At 40.1% G+C, this 24,875-nt stretch overlaps 1 protein-coding gene and 1 pseudogene across 2 annotated transcripts in view; one reads left to right on the forward strand and one right to left on the reverse strand.

The window, feature by feature from the left end:
- The window catches only part of LOC135493844 (gamma-aminobutyric acid type B receptor subunit 2-like), a 600,170-nt gene that overhangs the window by 151,401 nt on the left and 423,894 nt on the right, over window positions 1-24,875 (reverse strand). For both annotated transcript variants that reach the window (XM_064781458.1, XM_064781459.1), the window contains one exon: window positions 11,776-11,892. In XM_064781458.1, the coding sequence (XP_064637528.1) occupies window positions 11,776-11,892 (117 nt within the window). The remainder of the gene's footprint in view (window positions 1-11,775; window positions 11,893-24,875) is intronic.
- LOC135493510 (thymidine kinase 2, mitochondrial-like) lies at window positions 20,427-23,286 on the forward strand (annotated as a pseudogene).

Here is a 24,875-nt window from a genome sequence, read left to right on the forward strand (position 1 = left end):
GGGAACTATCTTATATATTATTAGGAGAAGGTCATTTTTGTCCGTATCCGCATCTCCTCTGAAACGGTGTCATTGTTTAATTCGTTGATTGACATGTGGGTAGATACAAACATTGTGAAGACCATAGGCCACGTTTCAATCGTACAACATATTCAGCAAAAGACATATTTGTTGGATTCCGCAGGTGAATTTTACTAATTTCCACGATCATCTTATCGCTTCCATTTGTTGTTATGTTAGCGTCGCGTTTCGATTAAATGCATTCCAGATTTCCCGCGGTCAATCACTCATGCCCGAAAGTGTCCTTTATGCCTGAATGTGCCCATTGGCTTTTTTGTCTACCGGGATTTGTATATTAAATTTATCGACATTATCGAACATTGTAATTAAGAAAAAAAAAAATCGAATGATATAACATATGTCAAATTATGACCAATGTATTATTCTGGCACTTTTTAGCGCGCAACACCCGCCGCATCACCGCTCACATAGTCATTCTATAATATCACTACGCTTACAATTTCAACGAAAACGCAATTTTTAGTCAAATAAAAGGTGAGTTTAAAGAATCTCAGCGAAACTGAATCATATTGGAAGATAAGAAAACGAAGATAAGATTACGGGCTATTGCTACACTACCTACTCTTTTCCCGAATAACGATTTTGGAGTAGTTAAAGACCAGTTAAAGAAACAATAAATTGTAAAAAACGTGTCTTCCCCTGGCCCTGTACATAAATGCACGCCATTTTCACGATGTGATTTCCGTTGTTGTAGCCCTTATAGGATAGTAAAGTCCTTATCGGCTACTTTGGCATGGTGGTTCTAAAAACTGGTTCTGCATCCCCGTTGCTGTGTGTAACTTTTTAAACGATTTTTGAAGATTACGAAGGTGTCCGAAAATAGGTTAGCCTAATCCGGGTATTGTACATTTTTAACAGTGGTTGATTACGAAGGCGTCCGAAAATAGGTTAGCCTAATCCGGGTATTGTACATTTTTAACAGAACTCCATGCCTACCCTGGCATGGTGGTTCTGATAACTGGTTCTGCATCCCCGTTGCTATGTGTAACTTTTTAACCGATTTTTAACCGAAAGATTGCGAAGGTGTCCGAAAAAAGGTTAGCCTAATCCGGGTATTGTACGTTTTTTAAAAAGTGGTTGATTACGAAGGTGTCCGAAAATAGGTTAGCCTAATCCAAACCAGACTCTCACTCCAAACATAGTATTCAAGGAAATCCCCTAAAAGACTCGCACCATCTGTACCCGTGCTCACCACCGTACCCGTGCTCGCCACGGGTTATGGCTAGTAAATATATAATTACACAATAGGGCACTACAGTATTCAACCAGGGAGTCAACACAATCTAACCAGTGGCTTAAAGAGGGTAACCTATAATGATAATACTTAAAGGGTTGACTGCCTGGAACACAACCTTACATATACTTTGTATACACTACGCAGCGGTGGACCACAAAGTCATAGGGGCGAGGATAATTAGGCTGTAGTCAACTAGTCGAGCGACGACGTGATCATGAGGCTCCTAAAGGGACGTACCGCTATTAGTATTGAGTATTAGTAGTAGTGGAGATGGGCGATAAAGACGCGGGAAATGTTGCAGGCGGCGATGAAGAACCGGCAACAGGGGCCGGCGGGAAGAATCTTGAGGTTGACAAAGAGAATACAGAAGATGACGGAGCCCCCGACGGGAGGGTAATAAGAACTGCTCAAGCAAAATTCGCCAAGGAAAGAGAATTAAAGCAAATTAGCAGGAGCAAATCGTTACTGACCGGGCCTATTACTGCTAAGAAAAATTGTCTACATACATTAATGGATGCTGGGAACGATATTGCTAAAGTCGAGATATTATTAGGCCAATTCAAGGAGCTGGTTGAAAACTTCCTCGATATTCACGCTGAGTACCAGTCTAAACTTCCAGTGAAATGTGTCCTCTTAGTACTTTTGGACATGAGCGCTGCTTTCGATACTGTGGATCATGTGAAGCTGATAAATCGCCTTGGTGCAATGGGAGTCTCAGGGGTGGCATTGAAATGGTTCACGTCCTATCTTAGTGGCAGGTGTCAGGAGGTGTGCGTTGAGGGTAAACTTTCAAAGCCAAGTATGATCAAGTGTGGGGTACCTCAGGGTTCCATACTTGGTCCCCTGTTATTTTCCATCTATACTACACCTATCGGTGCTATCATCATGGCACATAGCATTTCTTACCACTTTTATGCCGATGACAGTCAGTTATACCTGGTTTTCACACTGCCTGAGCTCGGCCCCACATGTGACTTGATGTCAACCGGTGTTTTCGACCTCAACAAATGGTTGGTAAGAAACTTTCTCAAGTGTAATGGTGAAAAGACAGATCTATTGTTCATTGGTCCCAAGAAGCACATCGACGTGCTTAGGCTGCAATCAGTCCGCATCATTGACGCTGATATGTATGCTTCTCTTTCAGCGAGAAACCTTGTTGTAGTTTTTGACAGTGATTTCACTTTCAAACAGCACATCAGTGCTTGTGTTAGGGCCTCATACTTTCATATCCGCAATATTGGAAAGATCCGCAGATATCTATCGGTCATCACCACCAGGCTCTATATTCAAGCCCTCATCACTTCTAGACTTGACTTCTGCAATTCCCTTCTTCTTGGCTTGCCTAAATCTACTGTCCGTCCACTGCAGTTAGTGCAAAACAACGCGGCTCGTCTTATTACCAAGTCTCGAAAGAGGTCACATATTACCCCAGTCCTCAAGTCTCTACATTGGCTCCCTGTTGAACAACGTATCGCTTACAAGGTCCTCCTCCTTACTTTCAAATGTCTCCATGGTCTGGCCCCATCCTATCTCTCCGAGCTTATATCAATCTACACACCTAACCGTCCCCTTCGCTCCTCAGCTGAAACTCTCCTTCAACCTCCCAGAGCAAAGGTGCAATCAATGGGAACTAGAGCTTTTTCTATTGGTGCACCAAAAATGTGGAATAAACTTCCAGCAACTATCAGAAACATCCAAGACATTGTTCCTTTCAAACGTTCCTTGAAACATTTCCTCTTTTCTGAAGCCTTCATCAGCAGTGATGCAGCGCTTTGAGCAATCCTAATGGATCGGATACTGCGCTATACAAGACTCGTTATACGTATATATATATATATATATTGAAACAGAAAAAAAAATGATCAGGCGCAGTGTGACTCAAGAATTGAAATGTACGAACAGTTCCAAGCTGAAGTAGCAGGATGGATTGACACAATGAAGGAAATGGAGGCCGATGGTCTGACGGCCCCAAGCACACCAAGCCGAGGATTGTTAGGCAGTATTGACATCAGGGCGCAACCGTTCACACCAAGAGGCGAATCTACAGTCATGCATGTTACTGTGGGACCTAATGTCTCGGAAATCTCAAATTTGACGCAGGCTACAGAAAGGGCTCTTCGTGCTATTGCTGACACTCAACGGGATTTGACTAAACAGATGAGAATTCCTAGGTCTGAACCAGAGATTTTTTGATGGAGATGCAAAAAAAAATTCCGAGAGTTTCTTATCGATTTCAAGGAGTATGTTGCGAAATGGGCTGAGTCTGACAGAGAGAAGTTGACACAGCTACGGGCCTATACGTCAGGAACACCACATGAACTTGTACTTGGCGGTGTACATTTAAGACCCCAAGAAGGATATGCCGAGGCGCTGAGATTGCTAGAAACCAGATATGGAGCACCATACGATACTAGTAGGGCGTACATCAGAAAAATCAAGGCATGGCCGAAATTAAACATGAAAGCAGCTGAAGACATGGACAGATTTGCGATTTTGTTGAGGGATAGTCTCAATGCTTTAACCGGACTTGGCAGGCTGACAGAATTGGAACATCCTTCCATGATGAGCCAGATCGTAGAAAAGCAACCGGACTGCTTACGCTATAAGTGGATAAGAGATACAGAAGTTTTCAGCAGAACTGGAAATACCGCAAAATATAGAGACTTAGTCAAGTTTGTAGAAGTCCAGGCAAATGTAGTTATGAACCCAAGATACGGTCAGAGACAGAACACGGGAGATGATACAAGGACTTCACAAGGTGAAAAGAAACAATCAAGACCTATTCCAGTGAAACAACCAGGCCAGAGCAGCTTTTAGAGTTGCACCCACAAGTGAAAGATCCAACGAAAAGCCCACTGATAGAAGTACGACACAACACTGTAGCTACTGCAAAGAAGATCATAAGATACAGGAGTGTGGAAAGTTGAAAAATTTGCCACGAACTGAAAGAGGTGAATTCTTGAAGAAGACAGGGCGATATTTCACGTGCCTTGAACGTGGACACCAAGCTAAGGAACATGGTAACCAGACAACCACGAAAGCAGAAAACTCAAAGCCAGAAGCGAAACCTGAATCTGGAAAACCAGAAGAAGTGTTTTTAAGAAGAATTGGAAAAATAAAACGATAGCAATGGCAGTCCTACCAGTAAAGCTGAGAAGTGGAGCCAGTTTCATTACTGATGACCTAGCAAGAAAAATGGGATTAAGAGGACAAGCTGTAACTGTTGACCTTTCCATGATGCTCCAAACCTGTAGCAGTACACAGTCAAGAAAGATTCGGAACCTCGAGGTGAAGGGCCTTAACTCGGGAGATAACTGGATAAAGCTGAATTAACTTTATACGCACAATACAGTGGCTATCAGCCCTGGGGAGATTCCGTCATTAGAAGATGTTAGGAAATGTCCGGAGCTGAAGATTGTTGACCTGAAAACCGTTGATGCCCCAGTTGGTTTGCTGTTTGGAGCCAATCAGCCAGACGTCATATATCCAGTGCTCACTTCAGTAGAGAATTTGATGATGGAGCAAGAGGAGAAGATATTCCTATGTCCCCAGATGATGAGTGTTTCATGGTCAAGCTGAAGGAGAATACAACCTACACAGAAGAACGGTATTAAGTTGGTCTACCGCTGAAGAAAAAACTACCACCGATACTAGACAGCCGACCAATGGCGGAGCAGAGATTGTCAGGTGTACGTAAAAGAATTAGAAGAGATCCGAACTATGGAGCAGTATACAACAAGCAGATGAATACCTTGAGAGAAAAGGGATACATCGAAATGGTTCCAGAAAAAGAGCTTGAGACAGTGAACGAAATATGGTATCTACCACACCATGGAGTTGTGAACGAGAAGAAGAACTCAAAACTACGAATAGTCGTTGATGGATCAGCTGAAAGAAATGGCATTTCAATAAACAACCCACTGGTGAAAGGTCCAGATCTGACCAATAGATTGGATGGAGTATTGTTGAGATTCAGAGAACACCCAGTAGCTGTCAATAGTGACATACAGTCTATGTTTCACCAGATAGAAGTTCCACCAGCAAACCGCAATTGGTACCGCTTCTTGTGGATTGATGACCAAGGCAAGACTGAATACTGGAGATGGACAGTCCACCCCTTTGGATCGAAACCGTCACCAGCTGTAGCATGCCATGTTCTGAACAGTTGTCAAGAAGATCAAGCAAATTCAGACCGGAGAGAAATTTTCATTGCTGCTAGAGATACCTACGTTGACGACCACCTTGATTCCTATGAAAACACTGATGAAGCTCGAAGAAAAGTTGAAGTTGTTGACGAGACCTGCCAACGTTCAGCCTTTCTGTTGAGAAAGTGGGCCAGTAATCGTCCAGAGGTTTTGATCAAGATACCTGATGATCGGAGAGCGGAGGCCGGAAGAGATTGATCGAGATGGCCTACTGCGAGTAGGAGGAAGGCTGAGCAACTCTTTGTTACCGTATGAAGGAAAGCATCCGATCATACTTCCTGGAAGAGAACCATTGGTACGAAACCTGATTCGGAGAACGCATGCAATGGAAGGACACGTTGGGAGAAACCATGTCATTTCCACTCTCCATATGGATTACTGGATAACCGGGATGGCAGCGGCAGTTAGGAGTGTCTTAACAGGATGTGTGCTGTGCAAAGAGAATCAGGCAAGACAAGAGACACAGAAAATGGGAAACCTACCGCTGGATAGAATAGCCGCTACGAGAGCATTTTAATCGTCAGGAATAGATTACTTTGGACCTTTGCGTGTGTCAGTATCAGGTCGTGAACAGAAGCGATACGGAGTACTGTTCTGATGCAACTTTACTAGAGCAGTACACTTGGAATTAGCTCGAACGATGGACACACAGACTTGCCTTTTAGCAATCAGTAGATTCACGAATCGCAGAGGGAAACCCCGAAGACTACGATCCGACAATGGCAGTAACCTGGTTGGAACTTGTAAGGAGATGAAGTTAGACTTACTAAAAATGAACAAACAGTTGAAGATCGAAGGAAAGCTAGCCAAGGAGGAGTTCGAGTGGGACTTCAACCCACCTCATGCCAGTCACTTTGGAGGACACTATGAAAGGCAGATTTGATCCGTGCGAAATAGTATGTATGGACTTATGAACAAGCAAAGGCTAAATGAGGAGGAAATGCACACAGTTATGGTCAAGGCCGAGTGGATAGTGAACACTAGACTACTTACCACAACTTCTAGTTCTGACAATGCGGTGATGGCAATCACGCCGAATCGTCTTATGGGACTTAACACTGTTGAAACAGACACGAATCTAAGTGGGGAAAATGACATTTACCGAAGCAGATGGAAACGAGTGAATCATGTGTTTGATCAGATTTGGATGGAGTTCAATAAGCTGTACGTTTCGACCCTGCAGGAAAGGAATAAATGGCAGAACGTGGAGCCAGATCTAAAAAATGTCCTGGGGACATTGTGCTCACCTGGGAATCAATTACATGTAGTTGTAGATGAAATTACATATGGAGGTTAAATTGACTTTGAGATATGACAAAATGTGGCACTGTCAATGACACTATAAGAGTTTGACCTCTGTGAACTTAATAAACTAGGTCACAATTGACCTTAATTGGCCCCTTAGGGTCAACTTGTACAGATGCCCAATAGGTGTCTCCATATAAAATTTGAAGCATCTCAGACAAATAGTAGTGAAACGTATCAACTTCAGTGGAATTTTCGAGTTTGACCTTTCTGACCTTGGAAACCAGTTCATGGTCAAAATGTTATACGCTCTATGTCAATCTTGATCATATCGATCAATGATGCATCTTTGAGGATCATACAGTGAAGGTTTCTTGATATAACTGACATTGAGTTTTATGACCTGACCTACTTACACCTGCAAAGTAGGTCACATTGACCAGAGTTTTGTTAATATGTACAGATGCCCAATAGGAGTTTGAACTCTGTGACCTTCAAAAGTAGGTAAAATCAAAAACCCGTACACTATGTCATGTAGTCTCATCAGAAGCATTGACAGTAATAATAATGTCTTCATAGGATTTTACAAACTTGACCTACTTATCACTGAAAAGTTGGTCACATTGACCTACTTTTTTGGTCAACATGTAGAGATGCTCAATAAGTGTCTACATACCAAATTTAAAGAGTCTACAACAAGTGATGAAGAAATGTGCCACCTGCGGTGAAATTATAGAGTTTGACCTCTGTAACCTTGAAAAGTAGGTCAAATCAAAAACCCGGGTATTATGTCATGTAGTCTCTTCAGAGGTATACACAGAAAAAAATTCAAGATCCTTGCTATCAGCATTCATGAGATATTGACAAAATAAGGTTTTCAAAGATGGCCGCCTGGAGCCCAGAAGTAGGTCAAATTGCAATGATTTTCGGTATGTCAGGTCACGCTGACATAAGACATCCACACACCAAGTTTCAACCTCCTAGACTCAATGGTGAGCAAACGTGCCACCATTGTTGACGGACGCCGGACGGACGGACGGACGGACGTCCGTACCTACAGCCCGACGGACGGACAGACGACGGACGACGGACAAGACGTGACGACATAAGCTCACCCAGGTGAGCTAAAAAGAACGATATTGTTGTGCTACATGATAGTACCCTTGGTAGGGCCTATTGGCCAGTAGGCAGAGCCATTAAAGTTCAGGAAGGTCGCGATGGTCATGTTAGAACTTGCGAAGTTCGCACTCAGAATGGAACCTACAATAGACCTATATCTAAGATGGCTAAATTGCTAAACGCAGAGGACTAACCTTTGAAAGTCAAATGTTAGTGTGTCATTGAACCTTTTTTGGATGCACCATTATTCACTGAAGACTACTAGTATTCAAACTGAATGTCTAAGGTCTTGAGGAGAGTTAGTTAGAAAACGTTTTAAATTAGTTGTGTTCTAAGTTGTGTTCTGAGTTTGTGTGATTCAGTTAGTCATTAGTTGTGGACACTTTTGGACTTGTAAATCTCAAGATACTGGATTTAAGTGGCCGGTGTAATTGGACTCGGGACGCATTTAGAATTTCTTGTCCTTGAGGAACCTTAGAGTGTATCAGAACGAGGTGCGCGTAGAACTTGATTTTTGAAGAAATGGCTGTTGCCGTACGAACACTGTGTTTAAAAGTATAATCTGGACCCAGAGATCATTAGATTAAGGGATAAATGGGCCATAATCAAGTGAGTAAAGGATCCTAGTTTCGATTTGGACGGTTGATTTCCGTGTGATTTGCGTATATGCTCAAAATTGTGTTCTTTCTTTATCGTAGATCAGTCCTTTCTCTATCATCAATGTACAATGCCAGATGCTTGGACGCTGTTGTTGAAGACTCGATTAATTAAAGCCCCAGTTTACACGTTTCTAACCCGTCTTCCATGTTATATCCCTGAAGAATACACGTCGCCAACTACAATCTTGACGTTGAAAGGAATTTTCTGGTGCTATATTGAAAAATCTTCGCTGGCTATATACTGTCTTCTCCCACTTAACCGAGCGCGGCTGAATCGTAAAATGACAAAGTCCGAATGAATAGGCCGATTTTACTGGTGGCAGGCGAACATTAGAAAGAACAACCACAGCTGATAATTGACTCCCTTTTCGTGGGCAATGCCAATGCCTTCCACGTAAGTGGATAAACGACATGAACATTGACATGGGGTAGTCATCTACTGAATGAATGAATACAATACAACTGGCGTCCTAGCTCGTTGTATACCTATAGTGTTGGTTGACCAGAAATTTCTAATCTAGTGTCTATGATAAAGCCAGCTTCATGGGTCTGCAGAATGTCCCAATAAAGAAGTCTTGCTGTCAACGAATGAATTAAAGAACAGATTTACTTATTAATTTACCAATCAATTTTATTATCCAAATGGGATTTACACGTCATAATCAATAACATCATCATCCTCTTCTCCTTCCGAAAACTCAATCCCCTCAACAAACTGCTCAAGCTCATCATTTACCATCTCTACCCCCTCCCCAACTTCGTCATCGTCCTCAGGACCTAGGCCACTGGCTCTCCAACCCTTCATAATCGTCTGTTGTTCGACCCTTTCCCAGCCGAGGCTGATCATCCTGACCACATCCCGCCTGGTGATCCGCTCACAATGTCCTTGATTATTGGTGTGGCCGATTTTCCACACTTTCCAAATGGTCTTCAGGTGACACTTGAAGCTCCTGTTTACGGTTAAGTCCAAGGGCTGCAACAGCGAAGTACATCGTCCTGGGATAAAAGTGTCTGTCCCATTCTCTGCGGTGATTGCATCACGAAATTGCTGATTTCGATGCGCCGGATACCTGTCTAAAAGTAACAGGAACGTGGCCCCTGCTACAAATGGCACAATCAGGGCCTGCAACCACTCGATTAGCGATTGGTGTCGTGCCCAACCCTGTGGACTACCAGTTACCTGGAAAAGCAAACAACAAGTATGAACATTTACATTACTTTTCTGAACAGTCAGACACGCACAATGTTTTGGTTGCATCTATGACAAACCTACAACAATCTTAGTCAAAGAAGTTCTGATTTTCCGAAAAAAATACTACCATTAACTAGAATGTCTGAACGTCAATGACAGCACTGATGACGTCAGGTACATGTCCTGTACTACAACCACGGACTTGTATTCTATGCCAATACTCACTCGCACATTGTCTGGAGCATCCGCCTGAAGCTGCCGAATGACGTCACCATCTGGTGTCAAGCCTCTGAAGTTGAGCTCGGCTCGTCCTTTTCGTCCGTCTGTCGTAACTACTAGAGTCACCCGTGCATCCAAGTTTCGGGTTGCCTTGGGATGATCTAATGTCAACATTCTGGGATCCAGTCGCTTCCATTGTTGATCTTGGCACCATATCAAACAACACGAACGTCTCATTCATGTTCATGATGACATCAAAATCAGCGTCTCTGATGAGGTCGGCAAAATCTCCCCGGTAGTCGGCAACTAAAGCCTGGGCGTTGTCAGGTAACCCCCTTGAATCGTTGGTCTTCCTTCGATAGCTGATTTGTTTCCTGAAATGGAATTTGCATATTGTTAAAAGTCACCGAATGCAATCCATACGTTAAGGCCAATCCATGCAACAGCGGAATAAAGCTCACCTTTCCATAAAGTTGCTAAGCCAATGTGCAGATGCATGGAAAAGGTATAGCAGGGGTCTCTGTTCTTGTCTTTCGGCCTTCTTTTCGTTCGGAAGCTCTGCCCACCATTGCCGAAATTCTCTTCCAGCTTGCCCTTTAATATCCTCAACGGAAACAGGGAAACCAAGTCTTCGGCGCTCAAGGAACCAGGTGTTCAAATTGTTTTCCATTTCGGGCCACTGTGCTGAAATAAAAAAGCTAACACGTTGAACATCTTTGGAAATATTAATTGGTGATGACCACTGGTATGAACGAAATGTTAGTCCTAAGAATAAAGGTCCCTGGAACAATAATACTGATTGTTAAAGGCATGGTCAGGGTCAGTCGCTTTGATGTATCATGCGACTTATTCTTCTGTCCGTGACACAGAAGCGGACTTATTCCAGTCAGTATAGGCCAACAAAGAAGGAAATTCATTTAGCGAGGAATAGAATGCTTGAAGAAAAACTACCTTGTGGATCAGTTTCGTGTTGCAGTTGTCTCCTCCTTCTTCTATGGTATTGAGTTGATTTATCTCTGAGGGCAAACAAGTCATCCTGTGTGCTTATCGAACGTCTAAATGTCTGCGGTGCTATGCGGTGGTGTCTAGCACAGGATGTCGCAGTTTCAGCATGACGTAATCCTATAGCATGCTCCAATTGGTATGTCTCGATAAGGTCAATCTTCTGATTGGGACTGTAGCTTTTCTGGTGCCTACGTGCACCCGGTACAGCTTGGTTAGCATCATCTACATCATCATCATCAGTAGTGGTATCAGGGTCAGGGCTGTCAACATCATCTCCATACTCCATTCCATACGTTAAGATCATCATGGTGCCTGTTAGGCCTACCCACAAACTCAAACTTACCAGAAGAACGTGGTCAAAGCAAGATGGCAGAAAACAATTGTGACATTTGACACGAAAGTTCCCTTTATTGAATTTTCCCCTCAAGAAAACGATTCCATAATCGATTAGATAAAAAAAAATCATTTAAAAGACTCTGGATCGGTCAACCATTTATATGGACTTGTAATAGACTTACGTAACTTCAATAATCATCACCCTGACTACAGGGATTACTGGCCCTGGCCGCGACCAGGCGTTAATGAATTGACAACATATACAAGGTTGTCTTCCTATATCCATTGATCACTATAATTGGCTGCCATATTGAATGTTTGCAGCCCACCCGTAAAATACTACAGACTGCCATGTTTCTGGACTTTTTATTGTTTGTTTCATAATTTCTGAGAGTGGACCTCTGCGTTGCAAGTTTCCAGCCTAAAAATAGGATACTTTCTAAAGTGCGGAAATAATACGTTGAATATTGAACTGACCTTCTTTATAACTAAGCCACTACTTGCTCTGGAACATATATGGTGTACACGGTAGGTCTTGGTGAACATTGCCCCAAATGAAAGGGAAAACCCTGCTGCGAATAAAAAAGCTCGAACCTGCAAAAAGAGTAGAGAAATGAATTTAACATTTTAGAATTACTCCAAAATATACAGACGCTAAAATGCAATAGGCTATGTCTAAAAATCAACAACAGCATTCTCTGACTTCAGCATGCATTATACAAGTTTGAATGCCTATACTTGAATTAAGAAAATAAATACGGTTACATCTTATCTTTGACGTGCTACCATCGAGAAGTGATACTGTAGATATGCTAAATTCTATTCGAAGAAAATATTTTTTCAAACTATAGAAATGAAGAAATGACTACATCTGGTAGATTAGGAGCGACATGTTGCTCTGTGAATATATACATGTCTTAGTTTATCCTCGTTATATCATTCCAATGGCTTATTAGAAAATAATCGCAATTTGACCTTTGTTGACACAATACGTTATATTGTTTTCTCTCCAGCTAGTAGAAAGTTCCCAAACTAAGGAAAATACTGAAAAGATGCCGTTTTTACTCGTATGTTCTCAGAAACATGATCTAATCCAGAGCAGTGAGTTGTTTTACCAAAAAGTAAGGCCATTCACTGTTTTGGGAGGAAAATTTATTATGGGTTCTCTGAGCAATGTGGAAAAAATTCAAAAATAATGGTAAAACCACTAGATATAATAAAAATTCCTCAAATAAATCTAAGAACAACAAAAATCTAGAAATCCATTGTTCTCTCAATGGCCTCATTGTCCTCTAAATTGCATTCGAATCGGCCTTCTGATGGTTGGCTCTAGAAAATATGACATTTCGCTGTTTTATCATTCCTAATTGTTGTCATAAATGACCTCGAAATTTCACATCCGAGTGTACCATAAACATATTTAATTTTTAAAAGGTTTACTGTTTGTTATCTAAAAAAAGATTTATGCAATCATTTATCGTTATCTCACCTGCCCTGTACTGCAACTATTCATCTTGACCCAATTTATTGACAATGCTCAGCTTCCAGACAACGCGCGTCAATATCTTGACGAAAAGTACAGCATGCATTTATATGCAATTTATTTTAAAATGAAGTTGATCGGCTATAACTCACTCATAAACGGCATCGCTGTACACACATTGGTAACAAGTCAACATGCCACTGACCATCGCTGGTCTGATATCTCCGCAAGTGTATCATTTTTGTGTTTCATTCAAAAAACACAATGCATGACCTTTGCATAAAACTTACACAGTGTCTAGAGAAGAAAAAAAGGGCAAAGCATGTGAAGTTGTTTTGAAATCCGGTAGGTTGTGCCACCTCTGACACGACCAGATCCTGCAAACGGTCAAGAATTGGCAAAATATGTTCTCGACGTGATGCTGAAGTGTGTCTGGTCCAAGTCTCAATGAAAAAATATATCTACTTTCACCTGAAAGAATCGCCCTGTGATAGCAAGGATAATACTATTTCTAAATTTTGATGCAGGGTCATTGCGGCTTACTCAAATGTAGCTTAGGGTGAACCCATATGCATGAGCACACGTTGAACTAGGCCAAATCTCGCCCAACGGCGTTACCGTATGACCTCAAATTGAGGGTAGTGACCCGATCCCAAGTTCACACAAGATAGCCTCATAAAATCGCTGGTTAAAAAGCATTCTACATGTATGATAAATAGGTCAAACCAAAGTTGGAATGACATATCATGTATTGTTGCTTGGAGTAACTACCATAAAAATATCATCGAAAACAAGTCACTAATAAGCGAGATCTTGCACTTTTATTTTTAATTTTTGGCCTCCTGGTGACCAAGTCGAGAATCAGATGAAATCAAACTTCGGTGTCCGAAGTTACATGACGTAAGGAGTCATGTTTACCAAATTTCAAGTTCATAGCTTGAGCGGTAAAGAAACGTGCCATAGTTATACTAAAACGGCCAATTCACACCATTTGACCTCTGTGACCCAAGGAGGATACCGCGGTGACGTCACATCACGTGATCCCGACCCATATTAGTGATCGCTATGGCCAATCAGATTCAGTCTACTGACAGCACCAGCACTGAACACATCTCCACGTCTCACTGTCTGGTGCGCCCCTGTACAAAAAAACACCAATAGACATGAAATATTGCAATACCTAGTATGGATTCTTCCTGTGTAAAATAAAATTTACAGAGCAGATAAACTTCCACGAATAAAAAAGACGTTTGGCGTGGCCAAAGTGCGGAAATAATGTCTCCGCTAAAATACACTACGAAATACACTAGGCAATGCACTACGCAATATACAGTAGAGATGCAGTTGAGTTTGTTATTGTTTTGACTTAGAAGCCCGCCCATATCATAATATATTCATGTATTCATGAAGTATGAACTCATTTCTGTCCCATACAACTCTAAGAACAGTCAATTTCTCCTTAAATCATCACCGAAACCGCGATATCCGCAGGAAGATTTCGTTCTAGTGTCCGAAAATGCATGATCTTACAGGGGCGCTAACTCGACAAATAGAGGGGATCTATGGGGATCTATGCGAGTTTTAGGTATTACAGGTCTCGAACTTGTAAAATCTGTAAACATGCCTCCAAATCCCATTATGATAATGAAGAGATTGCCCCATATCTGGGAGACTGTTTTGAAACCAACGCTAATTTTGGAAGATCGGTGCCCGGCTATTTGGTTTAAAAAAACCCTATTTTTCCCCATCAAAACAGCACTTTTCATTATTCAAATGATAGCTTATTGTCTGAAGACTTATTTCATAGCAGAAAAGTACTAATAACTCTGATTTGATGCGAAAAATCTAACTTTTTTGATGACTTGATTTTCCCTTGGCCGTGGATCGAGTTTGTTTACAATATGCAGCGCCATCTTGGAAAAGCCGTGACGTCACCGCGGTATCCTCCTTGTCTGTGACCTGGTAAATTTGGTCAAATCAAAAATCAGTATGATATCTGATGAATCCTTGCTAGGAGAACCTACCATAAAAATATTATCGACAACGAGTCATTCATAAGAGAGATATCCAACTTTTTAGCTTTCCGCTTCTGGCACCCTGGTGGCCAAGTCCAGAATCAAATCAAATCAAAATTCGTTGTCCGAGGCTACACGACGTAGGGAGTCATGTGTACCAAATTTCAAGTTCATAGTTTGAGCGGTAAAGAAACGTGCCATAGTTTCACTAAAACAGCCAATTCACACCATTTGACCTCTGTGACCTCGAAAATCAGGTCAAATCAAAGAAATGTAGGTTATGTAATGTATACTTGCTCGGAGTATCTACTATAAAAATAACATTGAAAACGAGTTGCTTAACAGCGAGATATCGCACTTTTTAGGATTTAACGTTAGGCCCCCTGCTAGCCAGGTCGAGTATTAGATCGGACCGAATTTCGATGTCAAAGGATATAGGACGTAAGGAGTCATTATGTGTACTAAATTTCAAGTTCATATCTTTATCCGCTAAGAAACGTGCCATAGTTACACCCAAACGGACAATTTACAGCATTTGACCTCTGTGACCTTGAAAATTAGGTCAAATCAAAAACCAGTACGATATGTGAGGTATTTTTTCTAAGAAAACCTACCATAAAAATTTTATCGGAAACGAGTCACTCATAAGAGAGTTATTCCACTTTTTAGGTTTCCACTTCTGGCCCCCCTGGTGGCCAAGTCAAAAATCAGATCTGTCCGAAATTCATTGTCAGAGGTCACCTGTCCTGGGGGGTCATGTGTACTAAGTCTTAAGTTCATAGCTCATGCGATTAAGAAGCGTGCCACTGTTTTTTGAGACAGGATACAAACGACGACGGACGACGGACACTGCGGTGCTATATAGACTCCCCTACGGTGAGCCAAATGGTAAATATTCTTTAAGTGTGGCAATATGAACAAAAGACTACGCGGTGGCGATTTCCTTACATCACATTTTGTTCTTGAAACCGACGTTCAAGCCATTTTACTGCATAAAAGAGTTTGGAGGCTTTCGTCTCTGTCCAGAGCTTTCATCAGATTGACGTCATTTATCTTTCGGGCATACCTTACGCATGCCTGAGCGTAGATTGTCCGATATTTCTGGAAGTTGGTGTAAAATGATAATGTAATAATATATAATAACATAATATGATAATAATAATATAATATGATAATATAAAATAATAATATAATAATGATACGATATGTATTATATTAGAAAATTTATATAGCGTTCGAATTATGCAAGCATATTCTCAAGCGCGTGTTGTATCGTAGTGAAATGGTTTAAACTTCGGTTTCATATATCTACCAGCTGCATCGATGAAACCTTTCAATAGATATTGTGTACTTGTTATTTCATTTGAAAATTTGTAACACGTATCAAGCAATAGATTTGTTAAAACCATTCCCCTTAATTCGACGGCCATTGCTGAACCGAACACAGATTTAGTTCTTTTTCTGGCCTTTAGATGGCGCAGGAAAGGCAGGCTGGGTTGGGCGGTCCGGCACAGAACAAAGTGGCGGGATTGGGCTGCATGGGGCCTAAAGGGTTAATGGTAAAAAATCGTTTGACAATGAATTCCTTGACATAAAATTTGCATTCAATAAATGTGACTCGCTCGACCAAAACTAGGCGCTTGTCGCATCTGAACTCGACAAGTTGATACGGACTTGTTGTTCATTTCCCTATTGTAGACCTTTTGTGAAATCTATAACAAACTGATTTGGTCACATTTCACAAAAGGTCTACAATAGGGAAATGAACAACAAGTCCGTATCAACCTGTCAAGTTCAGATGCGACAAGCGCCTAGTTTTGGTAGAGCGGGTCACAAATTTGGTATGCACGTTTAAGGAATAAATTAAAATGAAAACAGCGTAGCATCGACTTGATCAAAAATTGTCAAACATAGATAACGACCCGAGCGGTCCAATTATCAACAATAATCACATAAAAATTGTTAATAATTCGAAATCATATAAATTCATAATGAATCGCAGTTAACAGTGTAAATGCACTATGTGCCTACGGTGCCTCGTTTTGAATTCAGCGGTTATGGTTAAGCATTCTAAAAGGCCTTAGTCACAGTATATCATTGTTTCTAATACAAAATACATTACGCCTCGTTTTGATCGGAGCGGTCTTGGTATCGTAACCAATGACCGCCTGGGTAGGTATAAAATTCTGAATTTTAGCAGACGAATTATTTTCACCAAGAAGCAATGACACAGCCCCACAAAACAATGTCAAGAACACGAGATTTTGAAGTATTCCCCGATATTGGGATTGTGAAGTAGGGAGGATACCCGAGGACTCTTTCGAGGTCGTCAGTCAGGATTCAGAAGAGGTCAGAGACGAGGAAATGGTAGAAATCGAGCTGGGAATTCCCTTGCTGCGTGACGTCATCTTCACAAGCAACAATATGGCGGCGTTCCGGACACCAGGCTGGATCATTCTTTGACGAAAACGGAACATATATACCTTTCAAATCGTATTTAATTTGTTTAATTTTGAAACCTTTTAGAATAGAAATTAATACCTCGCTGTCGGTCATTGGTTGTATAATCAAGACCGCTCGGGTAGACCTCAAATTACGTCCAAAACCCTCGGGCGAAGCGCCTCGGGTTTTGGACTGCATTTTCGGTCTACCCGAGCGGTCTTGATTATACAACCAATGACCGCCAGCTCGGTATTAATTCCTTAAGCCATAACCGTTTGGGTAAGTGCAAAATATAGAAGAAGTCAAATGGCAATTAAAACCACATTATTCGTTGTCTAATTAGAGATGTTTTAGAGCAGAAATTGATACCTCACTGTCGGTATTAATTGTCTCACCAAAACCGCTTGGGCACTTTGTGTCGAGCTAAAATTACGCAAGAAAACATGGTCAGAGTATTAGAATAGGTGCTCAAAAAGGAGCGCCGAAGGGTGAAATAGGTATCCGTTCATCAGTGTGGGATTCGGACAGTGTTAGCAGGGTACTGTCCACTGTGGTTACCACAGCATCAGCAGACGACAATAACAAATTTGAAAAACTCAGGCAGGAATCCTGTTCTGTGGCACTCGACGTGGATTTGGTGGTAGATATGTCTAGATGATAACTTAACACATCTATAAATATGTTGATATTGGTGTAGCTAGGGTGTCCACACAGCCCGAGCAGACGACAATAATAAATTTGAAAACTCAGGCCGATTCAACGGCGAATACTTGCTGTTCTGGCACTCGTGGATTTCTTGGTAGATATTTCAAGATGATAACTTTGACATATTTGTTAATATGTTTGTATCAGTGTAGCTGTCCTGAATAAATATAGAAAACAGTGTTTTGTAGTCATATGCCTAATTCAGGGTACAAATTTGCTTATTTCTATCATACCTGTGTAAGATTATATTGCCTTGTGTAGCATGTACACCAGATTTGGGAGATACGATCACCAGCACTTGGCTTAAAGTGTTCTATAAAGTAACTTAAGATAAAATATAATACGGCCGACTGTCTGCTATGGTTACTTTCATGCACAGCCATGACTGTTCGCTATGGTTACACCTGTAGAGTCATGACAGTAACACAGGTAACCATAGCAGACAGTCTGCCTTCTTTTATTGCATTTTATGACACTTTATAGAGCACTTTGAGCCAAGTGCGTGTTATCATAATTTTCCTATTCTGGTGTATAGGTTACACAACACAGCACATGCAATACTCTTCACAACTTAGGCTAAGCACATATTGTATCCTGAATTTGGCATAGGTCTACAAAATACTGCGTTTTCCACTCATTCAAGACAGCTGCATGGATTTTTCTTTTCCTATACAAACATGCCACAGGAAAAGAAAAATCCGTAAATAGGACCAATTTCAATAATAGCGCCAATCAATTCAAGTTAAATGATAATATACATGAATGATAAATGTAAGTTAATTTTCCACCATTAGGTAATCTTGATGACACAATTCGCTATAATGAGAATTGTGTATTCGCAAATTTAGTGATTTTTTTAAAAATGAAAATTGAACACTATTATAATCCAACAATGTCGCAGCCCAATTTTTATATTGGCATATGCATTCAAAAGCATGTACCGATTTGGCCAAATGATGGTGGTTAGTTACCGCAGGAACACCATTCCTGCCGTCGTTAGAGACATAGGGTGTGGCAAGATGGAGTCTTAGCTTAGTTACCGCCGTAACGCTGTTCCTGCCGTTGCGTTGCATGAAGGGTGTGGTTAGCAACGATATAGTAGGCAATTCAAAGTGAAAATAATTACGAATTCCCAAGCTGTGAATCACCTTAGGATTGCTATTTGAACAATCACCGTTTGTCTATGTTCCAGCATATGGTGATGACCTCATCAGCATAGGGTCATAGACAAACGATGATTGTTCAAATAGCAAGCCTAAGGTGATTCATAGCTTGGGAATTCGTAATTATTTTCACTTCGTCGCCTACTCAATCGTGGGAATATTTAAAAAATGATAGTGAAATTAGGTGGCTTTGGAAGCTCATACTATGACTAATGTTTTAAAATTAATAGTAATGATTGATAAGAATAAGAAGATTATTTGCCCTACGTGTGAGAAATACATATCATACAATAATATGGCTTCTCACAGGAAAACCACAGGATATCAGACCAGATTAAACCCAAATTATATCCCTGTTGCTCTACCACCCACATCAGCGCAGGCTTTAACCCAAGGAATGCAAACACCATCTTTAACTCAAGGAGTGCTTGCTCAAAGAGTGCAGCCACTGATTCCTAAACGTGCAGATGAGAAACTTGCATTTGAGACTGAAGAGCTTGATGACATAAGAAAAGTGAATGGTGTAAAAATTATAAAGGAATTTGGCAAGCCTGCAGTCACCATTGGTTTGAAAATTGGCAGAGAAGCGAAACAAGTGTATGAATACAAACATAAGTTAGAAGAAGAAGTTATTTTAACTCAATGATTACCAGCACAAAATAAGCATATCAGTATTCTCTCAGTTCAATAGAAATGGTGAAAGCGTCGTATATCCAATTCAGTCAAATCAAATGGAATCAAATGATAACAAATGTTTTTTCTGGACTCTACTTGCTGTTAAGTATGACAAAATCACAAATGACAATGTCACAACTGATAAAATCACATCTGACAAGGTCACAGTTGAAACTCTAGCCAAACTAGATAATGTTAGTATCAAAATTAACTCCTTTCCTGTTTGTGTCCAGAAGGATATCCCCAAGATCGAGCATGACAACAATCGCAAGATAGACGTGTTTCAGCACCCTTGATGCAAAACTGGAACTTCTCTATCTGTCCAAGAACTAAGACGATGATAACGTAATCGATCTGCTTTACTTCAAATACCATTTCATGTACATAAGAGACATCAATCTTTTCTTCAGGTCAGTTTCTCATAAAGTGTTACTTTGCAGGAGATGTATGAATTACTTTTACCGGAAATCAACATTAGACAATCATAAAAAGAAATGTGGCGAACATGACTACTGCAAAATCAGTCTACCTATACCGAATAGTAAATGGTCTCAACTTAAGTTTGAAAAACACTCATTCAAGAACAGAGTTCCTTTTGTGATCTATGCTGATTTTGAATCAAAAAGTATTCCTGTTGTTAACCCAATGACTTCGTCAAGGGAACAAAGTTCGACAGTAAATAATGTTAACGAAGCAACCAAAAAGCTATTTAAACAGATCGCATCAGTAGTTAGAGTTTTTGTTCACTCTGACTATCCAAAACTCTACAATAGTGAATACAAATGTCACTGGGGCATTGGTGCTGTAGACGTGTTCTGTAATTTGCTTGTCAAAATGGAATTTATTGAACTTAAACATTCCTTTGACATGACAGATAAAGACTGGAAGAGATACCACAAAGAAACACACTGTTACTACTGCAATCAGTTACCAGGTTATTATAAGGTCAAGGACAATGATCACTACAATGGTAGTTTCAGAGGTGCCGCTCACAGCTCTTACAACCTGAATGAAAAGAAAGCCATGTTCGTTCCTGTGTTTTTTCACAATCTAAGTAATTATGATTCTCACCTATTCATTAAAGATTTAATGACTAAACTACCCCAACACAAGAAACTTAAATTACTTGCCAAAACCGCAGAACAATACATTTCATTTCAGTTCGGGTGTTTTAGGTTCTTAGACTCGTAAAGATTCCTACAGTCCAGTTTAGATAACATAACCAAATCAATGGTAGACGATGACTTCAAAATTACAAGACAGATGTTCCCTGATACTACAGACTTCAAGCTATTGAGGGAGAAAGGATCGGTTCCTTACTCCTTTTACACGTCACGTGAAAGTTACAATGTTACTTACCTAGAGAAGTCCATGTTCTTTGACGAATTGAAAAATGAAATGGCACCAGATTCAGCCTATGAAGAGGCCAAGTCCCTATGGGATCATTTCATGACCAGGAATCACGGGGAGTTCATTGACTTGTACCTTAAAACTGATGTGTTGCTTTTAGCTGATTTATTTGAGAAGTTCAGGGTTGTCAATTTAAATTACTTTCAGATTGATCCCTGTCACTGTTACTCGGCTCCAGGACAAAACCTGTACTTAATGCTCACCACAAACTCCTGTACATTGACGCAAACAACCTGTACGACTTGACCATGATGGAACCTCAAAACTATAGTAGTTTTGAAATGATTAAAAACAGCGATCAAAAATCAATGGAAACCATCACTAAAGAGCAGATTATGGCGACACCAAGTGACAGTGAAGTAGGCTATTTCTTAGAGGTAGATTTGACTTATCCCCAAAACATCAAATTCAAGTCAAGGAACTTTCCATTCCGCCCCGAGTCTCTATTCATTGATGATGATGAATTAAGTGATTACCAGAAAGAGTAACTGGGTGATGAGAAAAGAACCAAGGTAGAGAAACTAATCCTCACACAAAAGGATAAGAACAACTACATAGTACATTACAGGATGCTTCAATTTTACCTCAAGCACGGAATGGTACTTAATAGGGTTCATTCTGTGATCAGCTTTAAACAGTCAAAATTGTTGGCGCCCTACAGTGACTTTAACACTAAAAGGAGGATGGATTCTAAGACTGATTTTGAGAAAGATTATTTTAAACTGATGAACAATGCTTTCTACCGAAAGACTTGTGAGAACATAAGGTACAGGATAGAAATTGAATATGTAACAGACGGTGAGAGAGCCAGGAGTATCATGGCCAATCCCAGGTTTTCATCAATCTGCGTATTTCACGAACATAATGCTGCTATTAGCATGAGGAAAACAACCATGAAATTCAACAAACCACTTTACATAGGTGCTACAGTCTTGGAACTGGCCAAATAATTGATGTATGAATTCTACTATGAGGTGCTTCAACCATATTTTGGTGAGAAGAACCTGGAACTACTGTATCTTGATACATATTCCTTTGTACTGACAATTAATACTGATGACTTAATTGAAGACATCAAAGGGTTACCCAAAAGATCATCCACTCTACGACACTAACAAGAAGAAGGTGCCAGGATAAGCTAGGAGGAGAAGAGATGATAGAATTCATTGTCTTGAGAAGTAAGATGTATGTTTACAGAACCTGGACTACGTCCAGAGAGCTTGACAAAGTCTCAGAGACAAAGAAATTGAAAGGAATTACCAAAAATGTTGTAAAGAGAAATAACACATTAAATGACTACATTGAGTGTCTTGAAAAGAGAAGGTCATTTAACCACAAAATGTGTCACTTAAGGTCAGAGAGACACCAGATGTATTTGGAAGAGGTTGAAAAGAAAAGTCTGTGTCCTTTTGATGACAAACGACGCTTCATCTCAGATGATGGAATCTCCACGATGCCATTTGGTATGTAATATGAGAAATACAGAGATTACACCAATCCAAACTTTGCTTAATGTTTTATTGGTTAATAGATTGTTAGAAACAAGAGAATTTTAGTTGAGGGTAATATCGCCTCCGGGAGTCAGAGTTAGTAGAAAGCATGAAAGAAGTCTCAGGTGTAGTAATACTACCAGAACCATTAGAAGTGTGGAGAAATTATCATGGGAAAAATATACTTGAGCTCATGTACCATAACCCGAAGAGATATTCTGAAGAATTTCAATTGATGGCGATGGAAACATTCATTGCGAGATGGTGCTGTGTTATGACTTCGTCAAGAGAACACGAGTTTTGTCATAGGAGCGAAGCTCGACAAAGTTCGGTTAACGGGAAAACAATTACTATGGAGAGAAGTATTTTCTCAACACACCATATCTTTTCCTGAGATGGTTAAATGATAATTTAACTTATGATCAATTTATTAATTTAGAGGCCACATATTTCAAACACTACAAAAATATGTGTGATAAGCCCAATTTCATAATTTACCTCAGAACAGATCCAACAGTTTGCTATGAAAGAATAAAAAAGAGAAACCGTTCAGAAGAAAATTTAGTTGTTTAGATTACCTAAAAATGGTTCACAAGCTTCATTAAAATTTATTCATTGAAAACCAACAGGATTTACCATGTGTGGTTACCGTTGTGAATGGGAATGAGAAAATGGAAGATGTTAGGGAGAAATTCATGAACCTGTGCTTGACAAAGTCAGGTCGTTAATAGGACAAAGTCCCGAAAACAGAGTTCGAATTAAATGTTAATTAAATAGAAAATAGATTTCATAATTAATGAACCAGAATGTAATGAAGCCACTTTTGAGTATTACTTATCAGATCAACTAAACATAAATGCCCGGTTGTTCAAAGCCCCCCGCAAAGTTAGCCGGTCGCTAGCACTAGCCGATCGCTAAAAATGCTATCCGGCCGCTAGTTATCCGGTTGCTAACTTTGAGTTGTTCAAAATGCTTTTCATCCCCTCGCTAACTATCCAGTGGCTGATCTTTTACTTTGAAATCGATATCCCTTAACAATTCGTGGTAGACAGGTGATTTTCTACCAGAGTATTTGAAGAAGCAATATTACATGAATACGATTTTCCATACTCGTGTCATTTTAGTATAAGTGAGTTTTGTGAAGTATGGCAAGGCTTTATTGAACGTGCTGAAATTATATAGCCATGTTAAACTACACTGTGACAGCAACAATTACCTAATCATTGAACTTACAGAGGACAAAGATTTCTCACTGGAAGAAACATTTGATAAAAAAGATGAAGATCTCAAAATTTCAACAGTACAAACTCTTTTGGGGGAACAAGGAGTTATCCAGATAAGCAATACAATAACAGAGATTAGAAAACATATACTCACAGTGGTGAATACGTGGTTTGGTTTTAAACAGGATAAGTTCACCGAGAAGGGAACACATTACACTACAAAACCACTTCCAATTTACAGAACACGACTTACTTTAATTTAATTTACTTTAAACCTTCTGACATCTTTTGCATTGTAACAGTGGAAGATGGCGACCAGATAAAGAACCAAAGATACAAGCTTAATTGTAATAAACTGGCCAATAAATGTACTAATTATCTCAAATTTGAAATCACCGATGAAGATGGTAAACTTGTTAATTTCAGAGAAACAACAATTACCTTAAATTTTTCACTTGAAACTAAGATTAATGTGTTTGATTAAGTGGACATTACTCCATTAAACTAAAACTGTTTTTGTCGTCCCTCTTTGATTTAAAAACGGTGTCTGCTCGATTATCAGACTTTACTGGCATCACTGGTTTAACTACTGATTTAACTTTCTTAAACATTGTGTATTAATAAATGAAAGCTACACTACCAATAGCTAACATAGCTAAAAAGACATATGGTGTTGAATCTGAGTTTGTCAAACCTGAGTTTGTCATTTCTGCCTTTGAGTGTTCGGGGATTTCAGGCTCTGAAGGTTATTCTGGTTCATGTTCTTTGAATGTTGTCTTGTCCTTTTTAACCGCTCGAATTCCTGATATATTTTACCTAGCTCCCTAGACCATGCTAATTGTTTCTCTGATCTGGTCTTCTTAGGCTTTTCATTGGTTGTCACTTGTGTCACAGGAGTCTCCTGATTCTCCATTTATCTTAGTGAAATTTTCTTGTCCATCCTGATTTCGGCCATCCTGACTGTGTTCATC

This window comes from Lineus longissimus, chromosome 9, assembly GCF_910592395.1.
Source record: "Lineus longissimus chromosome 9, tnLinLong1.2, whole genome shotgun sequence".
NCBI classification, from domain to species: Eukaryota; Metazoa; Nemertea; class Pilidiophora; order Heteronemertea; family Lineidae; genus Lineus; species Lineus longissimus.